Here is a 12,911-nt window from a genome sequence, read left to right as displayed (position 1 = left end):
GTATCATATATAAAAGGAACAGTTCACCTTTCTGAAGGTGGCAAAAACATGTTTCCAACGGTCCAGCAACAGGGCGTTTTCAATAATAAATCCTTCATCCTTGGCGCATCTTTTTTTTTGTTTTTTTTTTTTTTTTCAGTAAAAGAAAGGCACGAAGCACAGGTCAATAATAAGCTTAACTGTATAACATTTGGTACTACTTTCAGTCCTAGCACACTGAACTTGACGTATTCCCTCCACTGAAAAAAAAGCCTTATTATCAATAACAGACTTGCCGTTGGGAAGCAAATTCCACCACTGATAATCTGACTGGATTCGTGCTAACTGTGTACTGTCAATAGAATACACCTTGCACAACTCAGCTTCAAGGTACAATAAATGCTATTGCCAAGTTGCCAAGTTTTCCAAGTTCTGTATGAAGATGGTCGATGACATCGTTATTGAAAAGCCGCTTATATCATAGGGCAATAGAAAAAAAAAAAGTGGGAGCGCCGGACCTTGAATGTGGGATTCTTGCCGAAAGTCTCTCATTTTTCTTTCTCATAACCTTTTATCTTCCTTTTTTCTATCCCGACAATAGACTATACAAACCCACTATGTCTATGGCAGTGAGTGAATTTATACCCTCCAAGTAGCGAGATGACCACACAATCACTCACACCTGTTTCTTGACAGAGCCTTTTCGGTCTTTCTACCCCGGTAGAAATAGATGTTCAGTTCACCAACGAAGACTCCAGAAAGCATGTTGAAGTCAAGCTCGATAAAGATGCACGTGAGAACTACCCTGTGTATCTAGACGGTGAGACTGTGAACGGCAAGGTCAGTATCCTCACGCTGCCAAGCCCCAATGGTTGGTGCTGAACATTAAGATTTTGCACAGATAAACATTCGATTGAAGGATGGCAAAAAGTTGGAACACAACGGTATCAAAGTGGAGTTCGTCGGCAGCATAGGTAAGTTCTAACGAAGAAGTGGGAAAACTTGGGCCAAGAGAGCGTAGGAACTTAATACTGGGCACGTCTCTTTTGTATCGTCGGTTTGCAGAACTCTTTTACGATCGTGGTAAATCGCACGAATTTTTGGCACTATCGCAGGAATTGGCGGCACCGGGCGATCTCCGTCAGAACACGTCGTTTGACTTTGAATTCAAGAATGTCGAAAAGCAATATGAATGTTACAATGGCATCAATGTCAAGCTTCGATATTTTGTACGGGTCACCATTGCTCGTCGTTTAAACGATGTCGTGCGTGAACGCGATATCTGGGTTTATTCTTACCGAATGCCGACCGAAGTCAACAACTCCATCAAGATGGAAGTCGGTATTGAGGATTGTCTGCATATCGAATTCGAATACAACAAGTCAAAGTAAGTACAGCCTCCTAGGCCTTTCTATGAATATAGGGATTGACTTGCACCTGCATAGATATCATCTGAAGGATGTCATTGTTGGCAAAATCTACTTTTTGCTCGTTCGTATAAAGATTAAAACCATGGAACTCTCAATCATTCGTCGTGAAACCACTGGCGCATGTAAGTGATGGAAGTGTGTATACCAAGCCGCCATTCGACTTATTTAATCTGTGTATATCCGTTCAGTACCGAATCTGTATAATGAAAGCGAAACTATCACTAAATTCGAAATTATGGATGGCGCTCCAGTAAGAGGTATGGGCTTTCTTTGGGATATTCAAACGAAATGAGTGAATTGCTAATGACCGATTCTTTGCTTGTAGGTGAAACGATTCCCATCCGTCTGTTCTTGGGAGGTTTTGAGTTGGCACCAACATTCAGAGGTAAAACTTCAAAAGAAAAGGTTCTGTGTGTGTTCATGCTCTCACTGTGGTAACTCGTTCGTTGCCAATAGATGTCAACAAGAAATTCTCCACCAGATACTATCTGAATTTGGTGCTGATTGATGAAGAGAATCGCCGTTACTTCAAACAGCAAGAAATTACCATGTATAGACGTAAAAGTGAGTAACAAGCTTCTCCTCAACATTCTCGCCACACTGTTAACATTGTTTTTCTACAAATAGTTGATGATGGTTATCCAGCCGACGAAGAGTAGATGCAAGTCATATAATTTGTGCCCCATGTTCTTTTAATGTTTGTATCAGTATTATTCCCTTTCTGTCCTTTTTGTCTCGGGTTTCAATGTGTGCGCATCAAGTACTTGCAGATGTTGGAAGTGATACAATGTAGGGCAGAGAAATGGTCCAATTTGCCTACCGCTGTGAGGCGGATTTATTTCAATGAGAAAAACGACATGGCATGAAAGTATAACTCCCTTGGATTCCAGGGATGTGAAGAGTGGGGAAACATGGTGGCTATGATACTTGATAAAAATAGCTGGCTGATGGAAAATCCGTTCCTTAAGTTTGAACTATTTGGTGTCATTAAGAACAAAGGTTATAGATGTCGACTCAAGCATCTTGATCTTCAAATGTCTTGGCTGATAATGTGGGACTTTTTTTTTTTTGTAATACATTGTATTATGTCTTGCTGCTTTTGGTTATCGCTTGTCGTCATCAAAAGGATCCTAATGTCGAGCGACGAGGAACATCCGTGATACTGTGGTTTTCTTTATAGAAGTTGGTTAAATTTTTCGGGGGCGATAGTTAATCTCGCATTGGGTGACATTTTATTGACATGGTTATCAGGGAACGAGTGTCGACTTGGACACCGCTCGGTTTTAATATCATTCCGGGAAAGCACATACGAAGTAGAATAAAAGTGAGGAAGGGAAATTCCATAAAGTGAGTAAAATCGAACGGTGTCTTTATGCTTTGCCAAAGTTCATTTGAATCAAACGCACAAACGACAGCATTTTTATCGAACCTGTTATTGTGCAGAGAAGCGGAGAAGAAGAACTTAATTTTGAAGAGGAGATAACAATGGTCCTGCAGATCAATCAGTTCACGCGAAAAACAGCACATCGCAAACGAAGATACCAAGTTACAGGTGCTGTTCTGCGCTCATGCGTGTTTCAAACCCTTACATATCTAAAAGATCATCTTTGACGTAGTCCAGAATATCCTTTTCGCGGACATGCTTACATGGCTCCGCATCGGCTTTGGTCATTGCGCTCTCCGTGTTCGGCGCTATTGCAACGTGGAGCACTGAGACTGGCACTCTGATGTCGTAAGAGTAATTGTACGTTCTTTATTGTCATAGCATTATTGTTCTGCTATGTCAGATGAAACAAAAACTGAAAGCTAAGCAGCAAGGCAAGGTACGTGAAACGCAACTGTCTTACAGGAAGGGGAAAAGCCAAAAAAAATCAGCTAATTCGCAAACCAGGTCAGCTATGCCTTATACACTACACACTCCAGGTTATATGCAATGCGTAATGGTGATTCTAAAAGCATGAGTGACATGACGCAGTCCCTCTTGCATCGCTTACGCGAAAGAAGTGGGAGGCTCTGAATTTCGCCAGTTTTGTTGCGAGAATCGAGCCAATGAGGTGCATTCGCGGTCAAAAAGCAAGGTCACAATCGAAGGTCCTCGAACGATTTTTGAAAAAGATATAAAAAGGGGGCGTTTCTTCTCATCTCTTTTTTTCTTTTGTGCGCCAGTTCGGAATCAGGGGCTGCTAGGCTGGTGGTCACTGGTAATGATGAACGCTCCGGTTTTTGGTAAAGCATTCGGGGTATGGCGAAAAATTCGAAAACCATCTTCTAATGATAGGATTGGCCATCCTCTGAAGAAGATTGTTTTCGTTCCCGTTGGCTCTTCCCTTTGGGCGCCTGACTAGTCATCAGCGCGGTCATTGTGGAAGGTATGTCGGTGGGTTTGCTTTTTAATCGCAACAAAGGTAAATGAAAAAAAAAGGTTTTTGCCTTATTTCTCAACCCTTTGTGGGTTGAATAATGTAATAAAAAAATGGGCTTTATGTCCTGTGGACGCCATTTTATATAAAAAGAAAAATAAATGAAAAAGCTTTGCTTATAAGAGATACAACAGGGTAGACCTCTTTTTTTTTATTTGTACCATGATTCCTCTATTCAATAAGGACGTCCAATTAATTCTCGCCCAAAAACTGTCCTCCTTATCCATATGGCTTGCCTGGCGCAGCTTATTTGTTAACCTGGTACTCCACATCCACTTGGCTCAAATAACGTCAAGCGCGTTATTGTTTGTTCGTTCCAAATTGAGGGGGGGCTGCTCTTGGCGTCAAAAGCGACAAAATCGTAGACCGGCTACTGTGATGAATAATGAGGAAGTAGTTGGCGGCTACAGCAACAAAACTGATATAGGTGTGCTTTGCTAAACCATAAAAAGAGAGGTAGTAGAGAATAGAGGAAGTTATTGCTGAGGAAGGGACACAGTCCACCAAGCTTTTGAACATGGCGTGGTGGTGCTTTGAATGTGAGGCCAAATGCGCGATGTTCAGGTTGCACTTTTGTGAATGATGTGACTCTCGCGATCAGCATTTGGTACTTGAGAGAGGAACCAACACGGCACTTCAATGTAAAACCATTGTTCCTAAAGCGAAGATTGGATACCGGAAACCATGGATTTTTTCTCTTGTTATGCAACTGACGACACTCGTCTTTTGAAGATGATTTTGCCAAAATTCCTGCTCCAGAGTGATCACTGCGAGCATTCCAGAAATCGCGCGGTGACTGTACGCAACAATTATACTTCATACCACCCAGGCTTGCCACTCTTATGATACAGTTCTAGTTATCATCACCGTAATATTTATGAAGAAAAAAGACAAAAACAAATATGAACCAGCCATTGAAAGATCTCATCGTCTATATTGACACCTGTTCGTTCAAAGGATCGAGCAGCAATACCCTTTTACTCGCCCGAAAGGGTGGCAAATGCATACAATTCAAAAATTAATTAAAAAGCCCGCTTGCACAACTTACCATATTTACATTGAAGTGATATGGAGGTCATTTTAAATAAATAAAGTTCTTGGATAATATGAACCGACCTTGGACAGAATAATTCTGTCAAGAGCATGGTTCAGAGTGAAAGGCCAAAAAAAAAAAAAGCTTGATCGACGGACATTGAATTTTCAGAGGCAAAATTGAGCCAAGCCACCTCGCCGCACACACCGTCCGAATGGAGGGGCAGTGAAAGTGGCCATGAAAGCTGCAACCATTGGATCCCTTCTCTTTCCCCCTAACCAACTGTTGTATCTGGTATGTATTCAGCATCGAATCAATGAACTATCAAGATGCATGATGTGTGTGGTGCATGGATGGATGGATGGATGTCCTATTGAAAAGCGATGAGCGATACTTCTTCGGACGTAAAGCTTTTAATTTTTTTTCTTCCATAAGGACTTGGTTGGGGAATTCCAGATTTGGGAAGCCAATGGCATGAGACCGTGATTCAATGTAGTTAACGTTCTTTTGTTGGTGATATTAGGGAGCTTTATTACCATGAAGGATATCTACAAGGACGACGAACTCACCATCCCCGAAGGTGTCCAGGTTTCCATCAAGGCCCGTAACGTCACTGTCAAGGGTCCTCGTGGTGAATTGAGCAAGAACTTGCGCCACTTGAACATTGAGATCAAGTTCGAGGGCAAGGACAAGCTCAAGTTTGTTGTGTACCACGGTAACCGCAAGCACGTCGCCTGCATCCGCACCGTTCGCTCGCTCGTGAACAACATGATCATTGGTGTCACCAAGGGCTTCCAGTACAAGATGCGTTATGTCTACGCCCATTTTCCCATCAACGTCATCATTAACGACGGTGGTAAGGAAGTTGAAATCCGCAACTTCTTGGGTCAGAAGGTTGTCTTCCGCATCAAGATGCGCGAAGGTGTTATTGTCGAAGCCTCCAAGAACGTCAAGGATGAATTGACTTTGACCGGTAACGATCTCGAAGCCGTCTCCCAGTGCGCTGCCGATATTCAGCAATCCTGCTTGGTCAAGAAGAAGGATATCCGTAAGTTCTTGGATGGTATCTACGTCTCTGAACGCAACGTCCTCGAGGCCTAAGCGCTTTTCCATCTTTAAAAATCTTCAAACCTTTTTGTTGTAATAAAAAAGAAGGATGCATACACATACTTATATGACCCCTTTTTGAATATTACGGGGCTTTTTACTTTTTGAAAATGCATTTCATTGTTGGGTGGTGAGGTTTGAGCGGATCAAAGATCCTTCAAGAGATGACACAAGCCACCGATCTCGGATGCGATCAATCAGCGACTCGGAACGCACCATGTCGATCAGATTGTTGATCATGGATTCAATGTCACAGCACTTGCGAATGGCACCGGCATCATAGATCAGACATGGATACTCTTTTGATCGTCTCTCATTTTGAATTATTACGACTGTAAAAAAAAAAAAAAAAGTCAAAAAAGCCTGTTGCCATACCCAGCTCAGCCGTCTCTCAACGACCGTGGTATGCGTGCGTGTGATTATTGAGAGATTCTCGCGGTTTATTATTGGAAACGAATGTAGTTCCAGCAAGATAGATCATGAAACAAGTCATTAGACGAGTTTAGTACTGTAGAGTTTAGATATTGAATTGAAAGGGTTGCTATGATGGAACGAGGAACAACCTTTTTTGTATAATGATACATTCTAAAAGATATGAGAAGAAAGAGAGTAGAAAAGAAAGACACAGGGTCAATGGAGAGGTAGTAATAAGATGTATACTTGAGTGCTTGACAGAAAAAAAGGAGAGCAAGGGGATTGTGAATTAGACAGGTTCCATGTAGTTGCCGGGAATTAGTCCAATCTGTTTTCGTGACGGATCTGTCAACTCGGCTTCCCACCAACCATCACTCTGTTTTCTGACCACAGCCATTACATCGCCTGCCATAAACGTCATTTCAGAGGGAATCTATTATTGAGCAAATACGATAAGTTCCCTCGTTAATGAACTCTTATATTCTTTCATCTTACCGAAGCTTCAAATGGCCATATAGCGCGTACGTATTCGATAATAGGTCGACCATCGCTGATACAACCCTGGTGGCTGTTTCTCGCCCCATCCTGGGACGGCCGATGTTCCGTAGTAGAGTGACGAGGGTTCGGTGATGATATCGGAGGTGGTGCGGTTGCTTTCTGAGCACCAGTTGCAGGCATATCGGCCACAGCCTCACGCTGATGGATGGATGGCGTCGATGCTAACAATAATCTGGTAGGTGATGGCTGCTGCCGCTGTTGTGATTGCGGCTGCGGTTGCGGTTGGTATTGTTGCTGCTGCTGCTGCTGCTCAGTTTCCTTTGAACGTTTCTCTTTGTCTTTCTTGTTGCCCAAGAATCCCAAGGAAAACCGGCTACCTTTCTCCTTGGATTTGGAGGGAGGTGGGATCAGATTGCTCTGTTTGGAAGTAGGGTCGTTCGGTGTCTTTGCCGGAGAGGGTTCATTCGAGGAAGAGGATGGTTTCAATACACCTTTCATGAATTTACCAAATTCTTTGGAAGATTTTCCGTTTTTGGGTGTATTATGTGTGCTTGGATTATCAAAATCGAAATCTTGACGACCCGAAGGTGGTGGTGGTTGATGATGATGATGGATATTACCATTGATGTTGCCGTTGACATTGCCGTTGGAGGGATGCAAGTGAGAATGCAGCAACTCGGAAGGAGGTACGGAACTTTCGGGACGGGGAGCACGAGGTCCAGTGACACTATTGTTGCGGTAGAGGTTGGATGCGGCAAAGCGGTTATCGTACGATAGGTGTGGGTTGGACGGCTGTTGCATCATGTTGGATAAAAACGAAGCAGGTGCTGCGCCTTGCATGGGTGGCATGTGATCCTGCGCTCCCATTGAATCATCTTGCCACGGTGGAGCACGGATACCGGGGTTATCCGAGCCATCAAAACTTGGATGGCGGTGAGACTGAGAGTAATTGGAGTGGTAGGACGGTTGGTGATACGCTTGCTCCTGCCAAGGGGTTTGGAAGTCGCCCGTCAATGGTTGGTTCTGCGACTGGGCACGTCCAGCGGCAATCACTTCTTGAGCTGCTGTTCGAGCATTGTTGGGTTGAGATGCTGCTGGATTTATCGCTGGGGCCTTGGACGAATTGGGAATATCGATCTTTAGACCTGGACGTTGACGATTCGGTTTGGTGGTCTGCGTGGGAGCGTCAGGAGATGAAACGGGAATGGTGGGATCGGAAGGCGTGGTGTGATTTGATGGAGGCACGGCGACCTGGAGCAAGTTTGCACGTGGAGCCGAACTGTGCCCGTTCAAGGAGCCTTGGCCATGGTACATTTGCGCATTTTGCACTCTTACAGGTACCATTTGCGGCCGACGAATAGACGAGATGACCCACTTTTCATCTTTGGGTGGAGGCGCAGGAATCGCATAATTGTTCTCAGATTCATCATCACTTTCCGTTTGACCATCGGCGTCGCCAACGGTGAATCTGGGAACACTTATTTGCGACGTTGGCTTCTCCGTATCATTCTCGTTTTTGACCGGTTCCTTCACATTCTTATTAGCTTCTTGAGGATCCGCTTTGGCATCCGCTTTTGCATCTATTGCCGATTGAACGTCGCCCACGGTCAGATCGGTGACCGATCTCTCGTTGGATGACGATGGCGATGCTCGATCGACGCTGTGCGTGGTAGTAGGTGGCTGGTTTTCGGTGACTGAGGAATCGTCGGCAATGCTGCGTGGACCGGATTTGTCGATGTGAATGGATGGTACAGGCGTAGGGACAGCGGCGATATCTCGCGAATCAGATCCAGTTGGCTGCAGCTCCACCATGGAGGAAGGTCGCTTCTCGCCTTCTTCAGTTGGAGGACGGGCTTCGCTCGACTCATAAGAAGATGCCCGCTTGGCTTCGATTTCTTTCTTTTGCATTTTCTTGAACACAGGATTGGGCACAGGTTTAAACCGTTCATTCTTTTCAGAACTTTGCTGAGATACCATCGATGCTGGCCGTCGTGTTTCTTCTGCTCCTTCAGATCCTGAGGCTGTCGCAGCGGCAACAGCGGCTACAGCAGTGCCGGCGGCCAGAGGGAGAGACGCATTATCTGGTTTTGGTACGGGTTCCTGAGAGGCCTTCTCACCATCATTTTTTGTGCTCTGTCCATCATAAGAACTCTCGCTGCAAGGAGACACCATCATCATCACGGCCGATGCATCTTCCTCATCCTTGCTTCTATCTTGTTCCTCTATTATCGCGTCCGCGTCCGCTTTCGGCTCAGCCGGCGCATTTTCGTGGGAAGGCGTCGTTTCGTGATGCGGACCATGGGCGTTATCTTCGCCAAGCATGTTTTCGATCTCACGGAATGCGTACGAAATCGAACGTTGTCCAGGGGAGTCACGATCGGGTGACTGGGCGAAATTCTTATGGATCGATACGGGGGTGGTGATCTGGGAGGGTTCAATGTCATTTTTGGGGGAGGGCGAGTGATGATCCAGTTGTTGGAGCTGATGATCAATAGATTTGAGTTCTTCGTCTGGATTGGTGGCCACCGCTAGTGGAACCGCGGGCAAAGCCTTGTTCAGATTATCCATCGACTGCGATCTTGTTTGATTCATGTTTACAGACGAATCCAACGACGACTGTGGAACCGGCGCTGATCGAAGAGAGTCGTTTGCATCGTGGATATTGTCAGCGTATAGGCGGTCTACCATGACATCACATCAAGTTACACGACTCGTTCTATTTGTCACACCATTCACTTCCCTTCCAAGATTCTTACCTGGCGAGAACGAGCCTGTGCCATAATCCCGCAGAAAGGTTTCAATATCCTTTTGCACATCCGTCAACTCAAGGGCAGTTCGGATACGTTCGCAGCACTAAAAAAGGTCTTTTTTGTCAACACATCCTTCCCACAATTACCAGGAACACCCGCCCGCTTTACCTGATCATCAACGATGTAGACACTCGACATCATATTGGCAAACCTTTGATCACGTGCGGGTTAGCATGCCAAAGCCGGTTGTCTACTGATTTGATCGTCAAGTACTTACGCCCACAAACTGCTACGTATATAATGCATCCTCTTTTCTTCGATTTCCTGGAAAACATCACAAGTGGCACGCCAATCATCGATCCATTTTTCCGAAACGGTCTTTAACACTTCCATAGCGCGCTGATAATCTTGCTCTAAGAAGATTCACCCATATGAGTGGTTGTTCATGCATACCCTATTCCACTTGTCGTTAATTCTACCTGCAATAGTCGTCATTTTCCGACTTTCCTCAATATCTTCTTGAAGCTGTGTCAAAGTGCACCGGAGGTGCGTATGATATAAGTCCATCTTTTCTACGTGAGATTCATGCTGTGTCACTCGTTGGTTACCTGATGTTTTTCATCCTCAGACATTCCATTTCCACGTTCTCGAAGATATTTCTCCATGCCAGCCAGTTTCATACATTCACCAGTATAGAAATCCTTGGCCTACAATGGTAGATTTTTTTTTTTGAAATTAAGCATGGCCAAGTCCTCGTGGTCCATTGTTTTAGCATCAAACTTACTCGTACGACGTTGGTCTGATGTAATTTTTTGAGTTGCTTGGAATTTTCGATCTGCTGCTGTTGCTAAGTAGACAATAAAAAAAAAACGGGCACAAGGATGCCAAGCAACGCAGTAGGTTAGTATCATGATCAATGCCAAGAATAAGAAAAGGATCGGTTAGAAAATATAATACCGCTTTTCGAACTTCTCGTTGATCTTTGATGAAATTATCTAGCGGCGCTTCAAGATGATGTTGCAGCTGTTGTGCTAAATCGATGTGAGCACGAGCTGTGGTTTCAAGAGCACTGGGGATATGCGATATGGACTCGGCAAACGTTCCTTCTTCACTTTGACCAACATCCAGTTGCGATAATTTGAGTAGTCGTTCGCCATAGTCTTCCTCGATTTGCGCTCTATCGTCATGTAATTAGGATTCACTGAATGGAATCTCGACAAAAAGGTACCTGGATGGATGCAGATCGACATGTACCTTATTTGATAGAGCTTCTTGATCTCTTCACATGTCTGTTTGGATTTCCGCAGTTTTTGGGAAACGACATCGACGCCATGGTCGTCATTGTCCTAGTCAAGTCGAAAATTACAAAAAGTCAATGACCAAGTCTTGGCGTTTTTTTTTTCTTTTCTTTTTTTTTATCAGGAATCGAACAAGTTACCCAAAAGGCGTCTGCGAAACGTAATTGGGGCGTCGGGTGATTTAGTAGGCCGGCCGCCATGGAATAAGTTCGGATTGGCTTGAAGTATCAGTTGTAAGCTGAGTGAATAAACAAACGGTGAAACGAGAAAAGCAGCAAAGAAGAAAAAAACTAGGACAATAGGCTCGAAAGGGACCATTTCCTGATGAAATTTTAGTGGTCGGTGAGTGGCTGCCTCGGCCGGTCGGAGTCCATTCCAATTTTAGCAACGTCGTCCTTTTCCATTGTCTTTCCTCATGATCCAAACCTCGTTCCAGCGATATGCCGACGCCACTAGTCCAAGGTACTCCATATAAACGCTTGCCTTTTTCTATAGTGGATGGGATGGTTATATACAGTTGTTCTGAATGCAAAAAAATCGATAGTCCGCGTTATGCTTACGATGTAACAAAAAATCAGCAGCAAAATGATCTCAATGACATAGTGGAGCATGCATAACAAGCCGGTTCACAGTAGGCTAATTTTTCTTCAATAAGAATCAACACTTTTGGAAAGCCGATCTGCTTATTATCCAAGCCTTTTCATTCTAAAAGCAAAAAAAGACATAGTAATAATGGTCGCCTTGAGACGTTCACCAAATTTCGATAAAATGAAGTAAAACAAGGTTTCCAGTAACCTTATGCGGGGACGAAAAGAAAAAAAGAAGTTGCTGAATTAGGTTTACCGTATTTGAACATTTAGTATCACATGACAGCCGTAGCTCGACATTGCCAAGGTTTAAAGTTCTGTCTTTTTGTTCAAAAAGCGGGGATGAGTCAACTTTTAGGGTTTTGAAGTATAAAAGGGATGGGTCGCGGCACTTATCAGCCCATTTTCTCAGCTTGCTTTTACGCGCTGACAACACAACTGACATTCGTGTTGTCTCTTTTACAATCAAGCTTTTTTCTTGAATGGAAAGCAGTCCACGAATTGTACCGGTGTGCATGAATACTAGTGATTTACAAAACGCGTACCCGGCTTTATATCTTGGAAACTTGAGAACCTGCTGTTCTTGAATGTTGTCAAGTTTTCATTGATCATCCTGTTTGAACGGCTATTTCATCGCCTCACAATGAGGTTTTTTACAGCGAGAATGTCTTCAGCAGAGAGCAACCTGGTTTGCATTGTTGGCTTACTGTGCCAAATACGAATTGTCTGCAGAAAGTTAGAACATGCTAATACAGTATGAGCTTTTGTTAATGCGTGCAAGAGATGTAAATCCCAGGGGATAAAAACTCACTTTCAATAACAAAACCAAACCACTGGAGTTCTTCTCGTTATGTTTGATGCAATACATGATGAAGCATTCAGTGGGCTTCCAAAAATATGCAGCTACTTGCCGCTTCCCTTCAACACGGCTATTGGTTTGTTTGTTTTTCAGTTCCCATCGATGTGTAACTTTTTTTTTCGTGTGGAATGTGCATTTCTGTCGACAAAAAATGTGTCATGTTGTTGTTATTCTTGGCATCCCCAGTTCAGTTCATCACTCCGGCATCACATTATTAAACTCGCTCGTTTTTCCTTGTCTCCGGAATACATTTTTTGATGGTTGGGCTTTGCTTTTTTTCTGTTCAAAAATATTACATTTGAATCGTAGAGTATGGTGCATAGTAATTCATTAGACTTATATTCCTCAAGAATTTCTTGAGTTACTTGTTTGGTCTTTACGCATCGGGCAACGGGAAAGGTCATCCATCCAAAGTCCCGATATAAAACCTTTTTCCGCGGACAGGCGTCCGAAATGGGTCATTGCGCGCATAATGACTGAGAATCGGCTTATGTTATTCTCGGCCCATGGAATCAGGCTTAAAAAAGAAACCACTC

General features: G+C 43.9%; 3 protein-coding genes across 3 annotated transcripts; 2 read left to right on the top strand and 1 right to left on the bottom strand.

Annotated features, from left to right (window-relative positions):
* Positions 1–492: 492 nt before the first annotated feature.
* BYT42DRAFT_568889 (putative PEP8-vacuolar protein sorting/targeting protein) lies at positions 493–2,462 on the top strand. Its single transcript, XM_051568223.1, has 9 exons — positions 493–608; positions 676–819; positions 881–953; positions 1,045–1,366; positions 1,425–1,531; positions 1,598–1,666; positions 1,735–1,794; positions 1,866–1,973; positions 2,037–2,462. The coding sequence occupies exons 1-9, from the start codon at positions 597–599 to the stop codon at positions 2,066–2,068; spliced, it is 927 nt and encodes a 308-aa protein (XP_051423809.1). The 5' UTR covers positions 493–596; the 3' UTR covers positions 2,069–2,462.
* Positions 2,463–5,134: 2,672 nt separating this feature from the next.
* BYT42DRAFT_568882 (ribosomal protein L6, alpha-beta domain-containing protein) lies at positions 5,135–6,031 on the top strand. Its single transcript, XM_051568222.1, has one exon. The coding sequence runs from the start codon at positions 5,400–5,402 to the stop codon at positions 5,961–5,963; it is 564 nt and encodes a 187-aa protein (XP_051423808.1). The 5' UTR covers positions 5,135–5,399; the 3' UTR covers positions 5,964–6,031.
* Positions 6,032–6,473: 442 nt separating this feature from the next.
* Positions 6,474–11,554, bottom strand: BYT42DRAFT_327946 (uncharacterized protein). Its single transcript, XM_051563058.1, has 13 exons — positions 11,490–11,554; positions 11,356–11,418; positions 11,070–11,250; positions 10,886–10,977; positions 10,589–10,808; positions 10,416–10,478; positions 10,240–10,338; positions 10,111–10,156; positions 9,909–10,044; positions 9,800–9,842; positions 9,638–9,734; positions 6,879–9,562; positions 6,474–6,816 (listed from the first exon to the last, which is right to left on the bottom strand). The coding sequence occupies exons 3-13, from the start codon at positions 11,127–11,129 to the stop codon at positions 6,673–6,675; spliced, it is 3,684 nt and encodes a 1,227-aa protein (XP_051423807.1). The 5' UTR covers positions 11,130–11,250; positions 11,356–11,418; positions 11,490–11,554; the 3' UTR covers positions 6,474–6,672.
* Between the last annotated feature and the right edge of the window lie 1,357 nt (positions 11,555–12,911).

The sequence above is a fragment of the Radiomyces spectabilis genome (assembly GCF_025331425.1).
Source record: "Radiomyces spectabilis strain NRRL 2753 chromosome Unknown BYT42scaffold_6, whole genome shotgun sequence".
NCBI classification, from domain to species: domain Eukaryota; kingdom Fungi; phylum Mucoromycota; class Mucoromycetes; order Mucorales; family Radiomycetaceae; genus Radiomyces; species Radiomyces spectabilis.
Note: the sequence above shows the minus strand (reverse complement) of the source record. Positions and strands in the feature narration are given on the sequence as shown.